Source organism: Dendropsophus ebraccatus, chromosome 12 (assembly GCF_027789765.1).
Source record: "Dendropsophus ebraccatus isolate aDenEbr1 chromosome 12, aDenEbr1.pat, whole genome shotgun sequence".
Taxonomy (NCBI): domain Eukaryota; kingdom Metazoa; phylum Chordata; class Amphibia; order Anura; family Hylidae; genus Dendropsophus; species Dendropsophus ebraccatus.
Window position 1 is genome coordinate 83,425,408 of NC_091465.1, and position 17,222 is coordinate 83,442,629.

The 17,222-nt window shown below is 47.5% G+C and overlaps 1 protein-coding gene across 5 annotated transcripts in view; it reads left to right on the forward strand.

Annotated features, from left to right (window-relative positions):
* MAG (myelin associated glycoprotein) overlaps window positions 1–17,222 on the forward strand; it is a 107,356-nt gene that overhangs the window by 77,999 nt on the left and 12,135 nt on the right. For all 5 annotated transcript variants that reach the window (XM_069947967.1, XM_069947969.1, XM_069947970.1 and 2 more), the window contains 2 exons: window positions 1,666–1,762; window positions 2,782–2,875. In XM_069947967.1, the coding sequence (XP_069804068.1) occupies window positions 1,666–1,762; window positions 2,782–2,875 (191 nt within the window). The remainder of the gene's footprint in view (window positions 1–1,665; window positions 1,763–2,781; window positions 2,876–17,222) is intronic.

Here is a 17,222-nt window from a genome sequence, read left to right on the forward strand (position 1 = left end):
TGCCATACGGGTAAATACAACCCTGCAGGTATACAGGACACTACAGGTATACAGGACCCCAAAACTATACACTACAAGTGCACGGGACCTCCACAAAACTATATACTACAGGTATACAGGACCCCAAACTTTACACTACAGGTATACAGGACCCCAAAACTATATACTACAGGTATACAGGACCTCCACCAACTATATACTTCAGGTATACAGGACCTCCACCAACTATATACTACAGGTATACAGGACCCCAAACTATATACTACAGGTATATAGGACCCCAAAACTATACACTACAGGTATACAGGACCTCAAAACCATACACTACAGGTATACAGGACCTAAACCAACTCTATAATACAGGTATACAGCACCTTCACCAACTCTATACTACAAGTATACAGGACCCCAAATATACTATAGGTATACAGGAACTCCACCAGCTATATAGTACAGGTATATCGGACCCCAAACTATACACTACAGGTATACAGGACCTCCACCAACTCTATACTATAGTTATACAGGACCCTCAAACTATTTACTACAGGTATACAGGACCCCCGAACTATATACTACAGGTATACAAGACCTCCACCAATTATACACTACAGGTATCCAGGACCCTCAAACTATAAACTACAGGTATACAAGACCTCCACCAACTATACATTACAGGTATACAGCACCAACTATATACTACAGGTATACAGGACCCCCGAACTATACAGTACAGGTATACAGGACCTTCACCAACTGTACACTGCAGGTATACAGGACCTCCCTCAACTATACACTATAGGTATACAGCCCCCCCAACTATGCACTACAGATATGCGAGACCCCTAAAAACTATACATTGTGGGTATACAGAACCCCTCCAACTATGCACTACAGGTATACACTAATTCCACTGATTAACTCAGATGAAACAATACCTTTAGCTTGGCCTCCTGGGCACCTTAGAACAAATCTAATTAACACACTGACACTTTATACTCGGGCAGCGCCGAGTACATTTTCTAGTATATATATATATATATATATATATATATATATATATATATACAGTATATATATATATATATATATATATATATATATATATATATATATATCAAGAAATAAAAAGTAACACAAAATGTTTGGATCTGGAGGTAAACAGACAATAACAGCAGGGGAGGGTGCCGCACAGTTAAATAAAAAGACTGTCAAAAGCACATGTTTTCCACTGATGTCTCTATAAGAAAGTGCAAAAGTGCCATGTGCAGTATATAACGTGTCAGTGGAAAAGATGTGTGTGTGTAAACACAGTCCAAAAAAATACCAAAATGGACCAGTAAAGGGCACATGCTCAAGTAAACAAGATGGGTTAATAAGAAATGCCGGACATCCAACGTATAAAGAGGAAGGAAAATCCTGTACAGAAACAATACTGGAAGGTGGAAATGGACCGTGCAGCCCTGACACCTCAGAAACACCCCAAAGCACGTCCTACGTCAGGACAAAAGGTGAACAACCCCTTTAAGTGTAAGGGGGAATATAAACACCAGTCACCCCTTTGTTAGTGTAATTATGGGAAAGCACACTGGGTCGGGGGGAGCAGCCGTATAGTCTTTATTTTTAATAGTGAATCCATCTTTGTTGTCTCCTCTTTCCTCACAGACACCTTAATATGGGCCAAGATCGGCCCTGTCGGGGCTGTGGTGGTTTTCGTCATCCTGGTAGCGGTCGGCGGCTACATGATTAAAACCAGAGAAAAGTAAGAAGGTTTTTTCTCGTCTTATATATAATATAGAGATTGTCTCTTAGCACTTGCTGGATTATTAGAGGATATTAGAGCGAAGAGATTTCAAACCGACCTGTCATCACTTTCATGCTGACTGAACCATGAGTCATTGGGGCGGTCCCTGGCTTCTCCCCGCCCCACCGGCCTTGATTGATAGCTCTTTCCTTAAAGATGAAAAGGGGGAAATCTATTAATCAAAATTGATGGGACAAGAAGTCTGGATCATTAACTTAAAGGGGTACTCTAGTGATTTTTCTTTTCTTTTTGCATAAAGAGATGTAAGAAAGTTATATACATTTGTAATTTACTTCTATTTAAAAATCTCAAGTCTTCCAGTACTTATCAATTGCTGTATGTACTGCAGGAAGTGGTGTATTCTTTTCAGTCTGACACAGTGCTCTCTGCTGCCACCTCTGCCTATGTCAGGAACTGTCCAGAGCAGGGGAGGTTTTCTATGGGGATTGGCTGCTCTGGACAACTCCTGACATGGACAGAGGTGGCAGCAGAGAGCACTGTGTCAGACTGGAAAGAATGCACTACTTCCTGCTGGGCATACAGCAGCTGATGAGTATGGGAACACACAAAAACACAGAAAAATGCAACAGCTCACTGCAATGGCAAGATACAGACCTACTACAGACATGAAAATAGTTAAAAGCAGCCCCCCCAATGAGGCTCTTGGTTACCATTTGCAAACAAGTAACCATGGGAAGACTAGAGATTTTTTAATAGACGTTAAATTACATATTACTGGCACCAGTTGATTTAAAAGTTTTTCCCCCTGGAGTACCCCTTTAAGGTCCCCAAAACAGCTGAGTTGGCTGTTTTATGTAATTCCTATAAAAGTTAACGGTGCGTTGTTTCCATTAAAGGTGTTTTGTTGTGAGTTTGAATATCTCTACATAATATATATATATATGTGTAAATCTACTATAGATATATATATATTCTAAATATATAAAATATATGATATAAAAATGTTTGTGCGACAGGAAGAACATAACAGAAAGTTCCAGCTTCATCCAGACAGAGACGTCACCGTCATACAGTGGAGACGCCTCCAAGAAAAATTTAGGAAAAATAGAGGTAAGATCAAGTTGTATACAGTTATTAGATATTTTTTAGCTTGTAGCAAACAATCCTTTTCTACCCCATGATCCCAGTGATGTCCGCACTCAGGCCCGGACTGGTAATCTGGCAAACCGGGCAAATGCCCGCTGGGCTGGCCGGATTACCAGTCCGGGGGCCGCCCAGACTGCAAAGAAAAAAAAAAAAAAAAGACATTATACATAAACAGCCCCGCCGCGGCCCTCTGCCGCTGTGCTGCTTAATCAGTAGCAGAGGGCCGCTGCCGGGCTGAAGACTGCGTGGTGGGCCGGGAGGGGGGAAAAAACAAACAACAACATCTTACCTGTCACCCGTTCCTGCCGCTCCTCCCCCGGCAGCGCGCGTCTTCTCGCTCATCTTCCGGCGCAGGCAGCATAGTACAGGAGACTCTGCCTGGGCCGGACGTCGCAGCCTCTATCAGACGTCAGCGTGTGACGTTAGCGTGTGCGTCTTAAAGACACACGCACACGCTGACGTCTGATAGGGGCTGCGACGTCCGGCCCAGGCAGAGTCTCCTGTACTATTCTGCCTGCGCCGGAAGATGAGCGAGAAGACGCGCGCTGCCGGGGGAGGAGCGGCAGGAACGGGTGACAGGTAAGATGATATTTTGTTTTTTTTCGGGGGTAGGGCACTATGGATGGGTCACTGCTGGTGGGGCACTGTGGGTGGTGGCAAAATACGGGGCACAGAGGAGGCATAGCATAACAAGGGGACACAGAGGACATAGAAAAGTATTTGGGGCAAAGAGGGGGCATGGAAAAAGCTATATATGGGCACAGAGGGGATATTTAAAAACCATATGGGGCATATAAAACTAAGGGGGCACACAGAAGTACTTTATACATTGTAGGGGGCAAGAGGGGGCATAGAACACTATGGGGCACAAAGGGGGCATTTAAAAACTATATGGGGCATAGAGGGGGCATACGAACATGGGGGCACAGTGGGGATATATATACACTATATGGGAGCACAGTGGGGATATATATATACTATATGGGGGCACAGTGGGGATATATATACAATATATGGGGGCACAGTGGGGATATATATATACTATATGGGGGCACAGTGGGGATATATATACACTATATGGGGGCACAGTGGGGATATATATACACTATATGGGGGCACAGTGGGGATATATATATATATATACTATATGGGGGCACAGTGGGGATATATATATATACAATATATGGGGGCACAGTGGGGATATATATATACAATATATGGGGGCACAGTGGGGATATATATATACTATATGGGAGCACAGTGGGGATATATATATATACACTATATGGGGGCACAGTGGGGATATATATATATACACTATATGGGGGCACAGTGGGGATATATATACACTATATGGGGGCACAGTGGGGATATATATACACTATATGGGAGCACAGTGGGGATATATATACACTATATGGGAGCACAGTGGGGATATATATATATATACTATATGGGAGCACAGTGGGGATATATATACACTATATGGGGGCACAGTGGGGATATATATATATACTATATGGGGGCACAGTGGGGATATATATACACTATATGGGGGCACAGTGGGGATATATATACTATATGGGGGCACAGTGGGGATATATATACTATATGGGGGCACAGTGGGGATATATATATATATATATATATTTACACACACTATATATGGGCACAGTGGGGATATATATATATATACTATATGGGGGCACAGTGGGGATATATATACACTATATGGGGGCACAGTGGGGATATATATATATACTATATGGGGGCACAGTGGGGATATATATACACTATATGGGGGCACAGTGGGGATATATATACTATATGGGGGCACAGTGGGGATATATATACTATATGGGGGCACAGTGGGGATATATATATATATATATATTTACACACACTATATATGGGCACAGTGGGGATATATATATATATATATATATATATATATATATATATATTTGGGAGTCTGATAGGGGAACAGCACAATGACAGGAGAGCGGACAGAGCCTCTGTAACTGTTCTGTATTCTACCTGTGACTGCGTTTGATAACTGCTGTATACTCTTCTATAGTCTGCAGGGTGTAATACTCTGCAACATCTGTGTACACCTGGTAGCTGATATCACTGCTATATTCTATTCTGTAGTCTTGAGGGTGTAATACTCTGCTGCATCTGTGTACACCTGGTATGTAATATCACTGCTGTATTCTATTCTGTAGTCTTGAGGGTGTAATAGTCTGCTGCATCTGTGTACACCTTGTATCTGGTGACTATATGGTCAGTGTATGGCGGTATTATTAATTATATTGGTAGTGTACACTTATTTTTCTTCTGTGATAATTCTGGGCTTCACACATGTAAGAAAGTAATGTGACTAAGTAGAGCTAAAAATTCTTCTGTTGGAAATAGTTGGCAAAATGGGTGTGTGTGTGTGGGGGGGGGGGGGGGCAACGGTATATATGGGGGCTGGTGGGGGTTTTGTGCCCGGGCTGCTTTTCAGCCCCAGTCCGGCTCTGTCCGCACTCCTCCACTCTTTTTCCAGCTTAGAAGAACTGATTTTTCAGATAGAAGGTAACATTAACCCCTTCATGACGCAGACCATTTTCGTTTTTGTGTTTTTTTTTTCCATTTCCATTTATTTTTTTTTATGATAACCTTCATTTTTCATAAACTATGCTGCTATGTGATGTGATTAATTTTTTTAAATTTTTAAACTGGAGGGGTCTTTTGTACTCTAAGTTATCTATATTCTTCAGGTCAATCCAATTACAGCAATATCCAATGTATATAACTTTTATTATTTTTAGGCGACTGGGCATATGAGACGACCCCTGATTTTAAGCAGATTGTCAGGGGTTCGCCTTATACGCCGGAAAATGTTAACCCCTGCCTGCGGTCAGGCAGGGGTTAACTGCAGCTAAATAAAAAAAATTAAAAAAAATTAACTCACCTAGGGCCCGTGTGATGTACACTACATGCGCCGGAGACAGAGATCGCCGAACCTCTCCCTAGCAGCTGAGCGTCTCATTGAAGACGCTTGGAGACGCTCGGCTGCCAGGAGAGCTTCGGGAGAATGAGAGAGGCTTTGGCAACTTCCGGCGCCTCTCTTATTCTCCTGAAGCTCTCCTGGCAGCGGAGCGTCTCCGAGCCTCTCCGATGAGACGCTCGGCTGCTAGGGAGAGGTTCGGCGATCTCTGTCTCCGGCGCAGGTAGTGTACGTCACACTGCCTGCGCCGGGAACAGTAACGGGCGCGCGGAGGCCGGGAACGGGCCCTAGGTGAGTTGATTGTTTTTTTTTTGTTTTTTTTTTATAGTGGTCACCCCATATGGTGGGAATGGGGCCATTTTTGAGCCCCCCACTGTATGGGGCAACCATACCCGGCGTATAAGTAGACTCCCAACTTTAACCCTGATTTTTCGGGTTTAAAAATTGGTCTTATACGCTGGAAAATACGGTACTTAAAAAATCTAAAATGTAAAAAATAGAAGTTAATGGGGGCACATCTATCACACCAGGTGTAAGCCCCACTTAGCTGATGGGTGAGCAGAGGGGAGCAGCAAGGCCTACACCTAATTTATCATGGTTTACACCTGGAGACAGAAATAAGCCACAGCAGAACTCTACACCTGTAGTTTTATGTGGCCATCTTGTGGCAGGTGCAGGTTGTGGGGGTATTGGGTGGGGCAGGGCTTTATTTAAAAAATAGACATGTCTAATGCTACGTTTACACGGAACGATAATTCGCCCGATCGTACGATTAACGATGTCAGAGTAATGTTTTTTTTTCCCATAACAATCAGCGTTTAGACGGTACGATATATCGTACGGAAATTCGTTTTGCGATCGTTTTGTGATCGCTTAAAGCCTATTTCACACATTGGTTAAATCGAACGACTGTTCACATGGAACGATCTGCGAATTTTTTGCGAATGATCAACGACGATTTGAGAACCTGTTGAAAGATCTATCGTTGATCGTTCGCTGGGTTTACACGTATGATTATCGTTCGAATTTGACTGTTATAGTGCGAATTCGCACAATAATCGTTCTGTGTAAACGCAGCATTAGCTGGAAAGGTACAGTGTCTGGAGCCTCCTGCCCTCCCCCTCCCCATACACTGGCAACACAGTCATAGCAGCATCAGTAGAATTTATTATAGAGGGGGGTAAAGCCGCATTACTGGATCAGCATCTGATCTATAGGAGACGTCCGGTTATTTTTTTACTCTTTGGCATTTCAATAAAAAATATTTCTATGTAAAACACAAACATATTCCAGGTCTAATATACAATAAAAAGTGGTGCTTGAAAGTTTGTGATCCCTTTAGAAATTAAAGAGGTATTCCACTGAAACATAACTTAATATGTTGCTGCCCATGGTGAGACTAACAATTCCTTTCATACTTGTTATTATCTATTCAGTCTCCTTCCCCCAGTTTTGAGCTGCTGCTTTCTCCTGAAGACACAAAAATGTGTGTGTGAGCTTTCCTCTATGTCTCCCCTTTCTCCTCCTCCGATTTAAACAAATCCCTGGCAGTCTTTATCTGCAACATTGTAGCTTCTTTGTAATTCTGGGAGGATTACTCTGAGGTCAAGTTGCTGATGATCTCATTGTGATTATCCCTCCCAGCATTACAGAGAAGCTACAAAGTTGCAGATAAAGACAGCCAGGGGGAGGAAGGGGAGACAGAGAGAAAAGCTCATACACAGATTTTTTGTGTCTTCAGCAGAAAGCAGCAGCTGAGAACTGGGGGAAGGAGACTGAATAGATAATATCAAGTATGGAAGGAATTATTTGTCTCACCATGGGCTGCAACACATCAAGTGGAATACCCCTTTAATTTATATATTGACAAAAATGATCCAATGTCACATCTGTGAATTAGAAGTATGTGAACCTTTGTTTGAGTATCTGGTGTGACCCCCTCGAGCAGCAATAACTGCGTCTAAACGTTTCATTGTTGAGTCCTGCACATGGTTCATGAATGATATAAAGCTTTTATGCTTGAACCCAGAGTTTTACTTTCCCTAATCATAAGCATAGTTGCCAACAGTCCCGATTTTGAGAAGACAGTCCAGGCAAAACCATGTCCTGGTTATGTCCCAGGAAGCTCTGTATGTTGCCCTTGTCACCCCCAACCCTATTAGCTATAAGCACTAATGAGGAGAGGAGTCACTGGGGGGGACTGGGGGGTATGATAATGGAGGAGCAGGATGATGAAGGGGGTAGTAGTATGATGATATGGGGTGCAGCTACATCATATAGGCATAAACTACCAGTATATACAGTCAGTCAGTAGAGTGCTATCTCTGGGCCACAGCCAGTATGCTGCTCTGAGGTGGGGTGTCTAATATACTGGGGACCTGATACTGAGGTGTGTTATATACTGAAAACCGGAAACTGGGGTGTGTAATATACTGAAAACTTGATACTGGGATGTGTATTATAGTGGGGATCTGATACTGAGATGTGTAATATACTGGGGACCTGATACTGAGGTGTGTAATATACTGGGGACCTGATTCTGGGGTGTGCAATATACTGGGGACCTGATACTGAGGTGTGTATGCGATGCCCTGGCCCCTGGGGGCCACTTCCGCAGTGCTGGTGTTATGAGCGGGCAATGACCGGGGCAGCTGCAGGGTGTATACTTGTCACGGTATAGGCCTGAGGGCAGCACAGCTGTAGGGCCGGTCTGTGGAATCTGCGGGTGATGATGGGCATGCGATTCTTCGCTGCACTTAGTCAGGGCACCAGTTAGTGGACACCAATGCCAGGGTTCAGTAACAGCGGTTTTATTATAGATGAAGTAACTAGTAGCAACAGTTCTGTCCGGATGCAACCGGGTATATAGCAGGCTTTGACAAATAAAGCAGGAGTGGTGCTGCATAGGCTGTGAGAATACGTGCCGGATGATGGGAGTAGGAGTATGAGAGAAATAGCGGTGCTGGGTGGATTAGCTTGAGAGTAATACTTGCTGTGAATCCTTGTAGCGATGAGGAGAGATAACGGAATGACACCCAGATGAGAGGAAAAGAATCCGGTCACTTGAGCAGGCAGAAACAGCCGAAGACTGGTATATAGCAGCAGACTTAGTCACTCTCCTGTGGGAGAGGATAGAACCACACAACCTCCTTGCTTGGAAGCAGGGGGAAGACTAACTTGTTAGGAGGAAGTGGGAGGTCACATGGTTGCTCCTGGCCAGAGCTAGTCGGCCATTGGAGGAACCATGGTTACAGGTCACGTGATCAACAGCCTTGCATACCACTGTACACTGTAATAATACACAGGAATACATGAGAATACACATGAGAATGCACATTACCAGAGAATACTAGGGGAAAACCAGCAGCAGTTGCATTGCAAACACTTACCAGAACAGGCATTGACACAGCAAGAGAAATGGCCATAATAGGAGTAGTAGTCTGCATGTTCTGGGACACTGCATACCTCCCTAGCAAATTTGAGCCGACCCCGGCGAATCTAGAAGGCAGCAAACATGAATAGACTGGACAATCAAACAACAGGAATGAATGATGAGAGTGAGTGTGATGAGGTGTGTGTTTCCCACGCCCAAGGCACAGGTGAGAAGAGAGAGAAAATGAGAAACCCTAGTGGCAGGACTTCACCTAGGGGAGCCTAATGTACTCTGGCGACCAGGTAGCTAGTGCGTGAACCATCTGACGTGTAAGCCAGGACAACTTAACTGCTGGCGGGGGACCCTCAATATTCCAGCCAGTTAGACAGTAGGTTTTCTGTTAAATGTGTTACCCTACTGGAGGAGAACGTGAAGACCTGTGTACTACCTTGGCGTGTCTGAGTAGTGTCTTGGATACCTGGAAGAAAAAAGAACAAAATAATAAAAGCAAACATACATGGGGAGCTCCCTTTCATACCACTCAATCACACACACAAGCACTCCACAGGCCAAACACACGAAAAGGTATCCAAGGTGCGATATGTATGGACAAGTGTGAAGGTTAGGTATGACTATGTGTGATAACTACTGTGTTGGGACAAGACAGAGGCGAACAAATACTGGAAACAAAAGGAAGGGAAACACAAAAGACAACAAATACTGCGAGGTCTTGAGGAGAACTGGCTCACATAAATCTGAATGAAACCTGAGAGAAATCTGAATGAAAATCTGAGAAAAATCTGCATACAAACTGGCTCAACTAAATCTTTCCAGCTATGGAGATAATATAGACAATAATGAGACTGGATGAGAAAATACACTCCTACATAAACTGGACTTTCTCTGAGGTATATGTAAACTGACTTCTCTTACTCAGAGGAGGAGCTATCTGACTTAGACACTGGAAAATATACTGTTTTACAAAAGAGGCGCTCTACTCTGAGGCTATCTATGTAACCTTGTGCTTACTCAGAGGAGGAAATACAAAGACTGATAACACTGGAATGCAATAGTAGAAAAAAATGCAATAATGAAATGAGTGCAATAATACCCTGTGTGGAACACACAATCACAGGAAAGTGCATTAGGAAGGAATGGGTTAAGTGTCTCTGTTAGGTAGAGTCTCTTTTAGGCAATTAGACACCGTCCATGTAAAAGGCTCTGGGCCAGGCACTGGAGAACCTTTTGTTATGGTAAGTGTCCATCAGCTCATGGCTGGTTAGTACAGGGAACTTGGTCAGGAGGACCAGGCACGAACCTTGAACGTTGCAGGAACTGGAACAAAACAGTTACACAACAGAAACAGTTTAAGGGCTCTGGTCTCTGTAACGAAGTGGAGGAATTCCTCTGGTAGAGCGCTCAGACCGTCTCAGCGGAGGATCCTCTTCAACAGTGATTGGTGCAGGTACCGGTGCAAGATCACCCCCAGTGTCTGGTTGTAGAGATGGAGTCGTTGGAGGCACAATTGGAAGTGGAGAAACCGCTGGAACGGGTACAGGGAACGCTGGATAGCCTACGGCCATGAGGAACGGTTCAACTTGGAACATTTCTTCCAGAGAGAGAGGTTTAGCTGGAGCTGCTGGGGGAGCCGGAGGCGTGGATGCAGGTACCGGACACGGTGCTGTAAGGCCCTGTAGGTCCTCCTTAGTGCAACGTTTTATCCTATTCCGATGCACCGTCTGTGGGGCTAGCCCAGGCTTTTTGACTGCATACACATCAGTCTCTGGGTAAGGGATAGAGGAGATGACATAGGGCTCAGGCTCCCAAAGGCTTTCAAGTTTGTGAGAGCGATGATATTTCTTTAGCCAAACTTTATCCCCCACTTGTAGTGGTGTGGCATTCGCCCTTAGGTTGTAGGCATCCTCTTGGCGCTGCTGAGCCTCCCCCATCCTCCGGTCAACAATTTCCCGGGCATCCTGGATTCTCCTCTGATGTTCCCGAACCCAGTCAGTTTCAGGTAGGGGGTTGAAGGTGTCAGGAGCTTGGACTCCAAGAGCACGGTCCTGAGGGAAGTTGGCCTTGGCGGCCGAACATCAGGTAGAACGGGGAGTAGCCAGTGGAACAATGAGTGGTATTGTTATAGATCTCCACTAGTTCATCCAACAAGTGGGGCCACTCTACTCTCTTTGTCACTGAAGCCGTTCGGAGCATGTTGATAAAGACCTGGTTAACTTTTTCACACAGACCATTCCCTTGAGGGTGATAGGCCGTGGTGCGGAGCTTCTTACATTCATGGTAGGCACACAGCTCTGGAAAAGTTGCGACTCGAAGGCCGGACCCCGGTCCGTCAGCAGAGACTCTGGGCACCCATAGTGCTTTACATACTCCTTGTAAAAAGTAAGAGCAGTGGTCTTGGCGGTCAAGTCCCTGACAGGTACCACGACTACCCACTTGGAGTAGTGGTCAACCATGGTGAGGGCGTAGGTATACCCGCATCTTGTAGGGGCTAGCTTCACATGGTCCAGGGCGACTAGCTGATTCGGCCGGTGGGAGGTGATTGGATGCAAAGGGGCCCTGACTTCTCTTCCCCCAGCTTTGGAGATATTACAGGCAGGGCACTCAGCACACCAGTTCTCGATGTCAGCCCTCATCCCGATCCAGTAGAACCGCTGTCGGATAGTGGCCTCCGTCTTGTGTACCCCGAAATGACCGGACCGGTCATGGTAGGCATCTAGCACCATCTTAGCGTCTCGTCGGGGAATGAGGATCTGGTGGCACCTCTCCCCAGAGACCGGATCAAGAGAGTTCCGCAGGATCAGTCCCTTCTGTAAGAAGAGCCTCTTTCTTTGCCTCCAGAGTCGCCTTAGCTCGACATCAGGATAGGGCCTCTTTATCCGCATGGGGACCCGACCAGTAGAGAGGTAGTCATAGATCTCCCCCAGGACACGGGACTCTTCCTGGATGGTCTGCCACCTGGCCAAGTCTTGCGGGGCCCTAGGTGGAGGCGAAGGCGTTTCAGGCCCGGCTACATCAATAGCACTCTGGGTAGCGAACCTTTGATAGAAGGGAGGCATTTCTACGTCTTCCCAATCGCTGTCCTCTGGGGCCTCTTCGCCCTTGGATAGTCGGGACAGAAGGTCTGCATTGACGTTAGCCTTGCCACTGCGGTACTTAATTTCAAACTGGAAATTGGCCAGTCGAGAAGCCCACCGCTGCTCCAGGGCGCCCAGCCGAGCAGTGTTGAGATGCGCCAACGGGTTGTTATCCGTATAGATGGTAACAGGGGTGGCAGCCAGGTAGTCCTTGAACTTTTCAGTGACGGCCCACACTAGGGCTAGTAACTCCAACTTGAAGGAGCTATAATTGTTATCGTTCTTTTCAGCACCCCGAAGACTCCGGCTGGCATAAGCTACGACTCTCTCTTGGCCATCTTGAACCTGGGACAGCACAGCTCCCAGGCCTTGGAAGCTGGCGTCTGTGTAAAGCCGGAAAGGAAGGTTATAGTCCGGGTAGGCCAGGATAGGAGGCGTGGTCAACAGGCGTTTCAGGGTTTGAAAAGCAACCTCCTGCCGTTCGGACCACTCGACGGGGAGTCGTCGGTTGTAGCTTTCTCGAGGGCAACCCCGGAGTAACTCATTGAGGGGCTCGGCCACTTGGGCAAAGTGGGGAATGAAGCGGCGGTAATAGCCGGCAAATCCCAGAAAGCTTCTCACCTCCTTGACGGTCTTAGGGGTATCCCAGTGTTCCACAGCCGAGATCTTCTCTGGATCGGGTCGTATCCCCTCAGCACTCACAACGTGCCCCAGATAGTTCACTTGGGGTTTGAGAAGGTGGCACTTGGAAGGCTTGATTTTCAGGCCGTGATCGATTAGGACCTGGAACACTTCAGCCAGATGATGGACGTGATCTTCGTAGGTACGTGAATAGACAATCACATCATCTAGGTAGAGCAGGACACTCTGAAAGTTGAGATGGCCGAGACACCTTTCCATCAACCGCTGGAAGGTAGCGGGGGCGTTGCACAGACCGAAGGGCATGCTGGTGAATTCGAATAGTCCCATGGGGGTGGTGAAGGCCGTCTTCTCACGGTCTTCGGGTGCCATGGGCACCTGCCAGTACCCACTGGTGAGGTCCAAGGTGGAGAAGTAGGCGGCTGACCCCAAAGCAGCAATAGACTCTTCGATCCGGGGCAAAGGATAGGCATCCTTGTGGGTGATTGTGTTTATCTTCCTATAATCCACGCAGAACCGGATGTTACCGTCTTTCTTCCTCACGAGGACAATAGGGGCAGCCCACGGACTCTGACTTTCTTGGATAACGTTTAGAGTCTTTCATCTCCTTGAGCAGTTTCTTGACCTGCTGATAGCTGGCAGGAGGGATTGGCCGATGTTTCTCTTTGATAGGCAAATGGTCCCCAGTGTTGATCCGATGCTGGACCAGGTTGGTCTTCCCGAAATCGAGGGAGTGTTTGCTGAAGGCCTCGTGATACCTTTTGGCCACCTTGAGGATGCCGTGGAGGTATTCAAGTGGGGTATTGGCATCGCCAATATGGAGTTCATCCCACCAAGGGGCGAGAGCCCTGTTTGAGTCCCTTTGAGTGCCACGGATGGAACTCTGATAGGCGATGGTCTCCTCACAGACGATGTCCTCAGGATCGAGTTGGTATAACATGGCCACGGTGGTGAACTTGGGTAGGTCAGCTGAGGAGTCTCCAAGGTTCACCAGACGGACAGGGACCTGACCATTGGAGACGGTCACCAGGCTTCTAGCGGCCCTGACAAGAGGTTGCCCCTCAATTTCAATAGCATCCAGAAGGGCCACATAATCAGCATTGTTGAGGCCTGGACGGACCCTGCACCAGATGAGGAACTCACTGTTAGCTGGAATGGTGATCGGACGAGCATCTCTAGTGCGGACACGGCAGATTTCTCCTCGAGGATTGGCAAATTTCCGCTGAGCGGCGAGCACCTTTATGGTCTTCTGAACGGCTTGCCTGTACTGAGGAGACATAGCACAAGACATAGAGGCATTCAAGGCATCCAACACTTCAGTGAATACATGACGGATAATATTCATGCCTAATACCACGGTCCCACTATCTCCCTGAGCCTCAGTAACAATGATACCCTGACGCGCTAGCTCCCGCTTCCCTATGCAGACAGTGGGTTCCCAGTAACCTAGTTGCACAATAGGACGACCATTACTAGCAATAAGTTTCAGACGGTATTTCTCAACTGGACCTAGGGTTCTCAGATCCCAATGTTCTTCAAACACATGCCTCGGGATAGTGGTAACCTGGGAACCTGTATCTACCAGAGCCTCCAGGGGGACTCCGTCCACCCAGAGAGTCACATGCGGGCATTGTGAGAGGAACCTTGAGAACCACTGTGCTTCCTGCGGGCCTGGATCTCGACCTCCTGGGTGTTGGCCCTCGGACCCAGGGGTAGCCCGTTTAACTGATAGCACTGAGAGCGGTAGTGTCCATGTCGCCTACAGTGGCGGCAATAGGGGCGCTCAGGGGATCTAAGTCTCGGTGGAGGAGGCGATCGGGAACTGAATACTCAGGGCAGGGGTCCTGTGGTGGTGGAGGTGTTGGATAGGCCCCTTGTAGCCCCCTTAGGGCTTGGCAGAGAGAGTCAACCACTTGCGTAAGGAGAGCAGGGATCGCCGGTGAATTAGCGGGATAGACTGTTGGGCAGCTTGTATAGCGGAAACTGGTGGAACCATAGTGGGCACTGGAGGTGAGGGTATAGGTCCCACCGGATCCGGGCAATCTGAACCTGGAGTACAGCCGGCACAGGGATTGTCAATGCCAACCACCCTCAGAGCCAGAGTCTTGAAGTCCAGGAAAGGCATTGTAGGGTTTTGGGCAGCTAGCATACGCAGTTGGCTCTGGATGAGTCTAGAGTCCACCCCCTCTATGAAGCGGTCAGTGATCATACTCTCCACAGCCGAGGGGTCTATGGTATCAACCTGTCTCAGGGCCCGGTAGGCAGATTGGAGTGCTAGTGCATAGTCTCTGAGGGTCTCACCTGGCCTTTGTCGTCGGTCATAAAACTTAAGGCGGACCTCCGTGGGTGACTGTACCTCAAATTCTTTACTCAGCCGGGTCAGGATCTGTTGTACATTAGCTTTCTCCGTAGCTGGCCATGACCGCACCTCCTCGGCAGCGGGACCCTCAAGTTGTCCTAGCAGCAACTGCACCTGCTGAGTGGGAGAGAGTGAGACAAGTTCAAGGGTGCGGGAAATTTTTTCCTTGAAATCAGCCAACGTATGGGGTTCTCCTTTATAACTGGGAAGATTGTTGGGCCCAATGAAGAATGGGACCGCTGCGGTAGCCATAGCAACGGGAGCCGCGGGAAGCCTTCTTCGGGCCGTCGGCGAACTGCCGGACCCGTCAGAGTCACTGTGATGGCCGGTGGACATGACGAGGGGTTCTGGTGTAAGGCGCCTGGAAGAAAGCAGGGGCGAGGAGAGCTTGCGGGAACAGCAGGCACCGATAGGCAGGGTGTCCGGGACCGGAGAGGAATAGGGCGGAAGTCAGCATCAACACTTCCGGCGGTCCGGGCACAATCTCCTTCCCTCCTGCAACAGAGGCTTGGATACTGCAGGGCCGGGGCGGAGCGCAGCGCCTGCGCGGCGAAGACAGTGCGTCACCGGCTGACTTGACCCCTTAGCAGGCCGCAGCGCGGCAATAGCAAAGTCTCTGGGGGGATTAGCAGTACAGTTCTGGGGACACTGACAGTTGGCACAACACAGTCTTCATCCTGTTCGTGACGCCAAAAATGCGATGCCCTGGCCCCTGGGGGCCACTTCCGCAGTGCTGGTGTTATGAGCGGGCAATGACCGGGGCAGCTGCAGGGTGTATACTTGTCACGGTATAGGCCTGAGGGCAGCACAGCTGTAGGGCCGGTCTGTGGAATCTGCGGGTGATGATGGGCATGCGATTCTTCGCTGCACTTAGTCAGGGCACCAGTTAGTGGACACCAATGCCAGGGTTCAGTAACAGCGGTTTTATTATAGATGAAGTAACTAGTAGCAACAGTTCTGTCCGGATGCAACCGGGTATATAGCAGGCTTGACAAATAAAGCAGGAGTGGTGCTGCATAGGCTGTGAGAATACGTGCCGGATGATGGGAGTAGGAGTATGAGAGAAATAGCGGTGCTGGGTGGATTAGCTTGAGAGTAATACTTGCTGTGAATCCTTGTAGCGATGAGGAGAGATAACGGAATGACACCCAGATGAGAGGAAAAGAATCCGGTCACTTGAGCAGGCAGAAACAGCCGAAGACTGGTATATAGCAGCAGACTTAGTCACTCTCCTGTGGGAGAGGATAGAACCACACAACCTCCTTGCTTGGAAGCAGGGGGAAGACTAACTTGTTAGGAGGAAGTGGGAGGTCACATGGTTGCTCCTGGCCAGAGCTAGTCGGCCATTGGAGGAACCATGGTTACAGGTCACGTGATCAACAGCCTTGCATACCACTGTACACTGTAATAATACACAGGAATACATGAGAATACACATGAGAATGCACATTACCAGAGAATACTAGGGGAAAACCAGCAGCAGTTGCATTGCAAACACTTACCAGAACAGGCATTGACACAGCAAGAGAAATGGCCATAATAGGAGTAGTAGTCTGCATGTTCTGGGACACTGCATGTAATATACTGGGGACCTGATACTGGGATGTGTAATATACTGGGGACCTGATACTGAGGTGTATAATATACTGGGGACCTGATACTGGGGTGTGCAATATACTGGGGACCTGATACTGGGGTGTGTAATATACAGGGGACCTGATACTGGGATGTGTAATATACTGGGGACCTGATACTGAGGTGTATAATATACTTGGGACCTGATACTGGGGTGTGCAATATACTGGGGACCTGATACTGGGGTGTGTGATATACAGGGGACCTGATAGTGTGGTGTG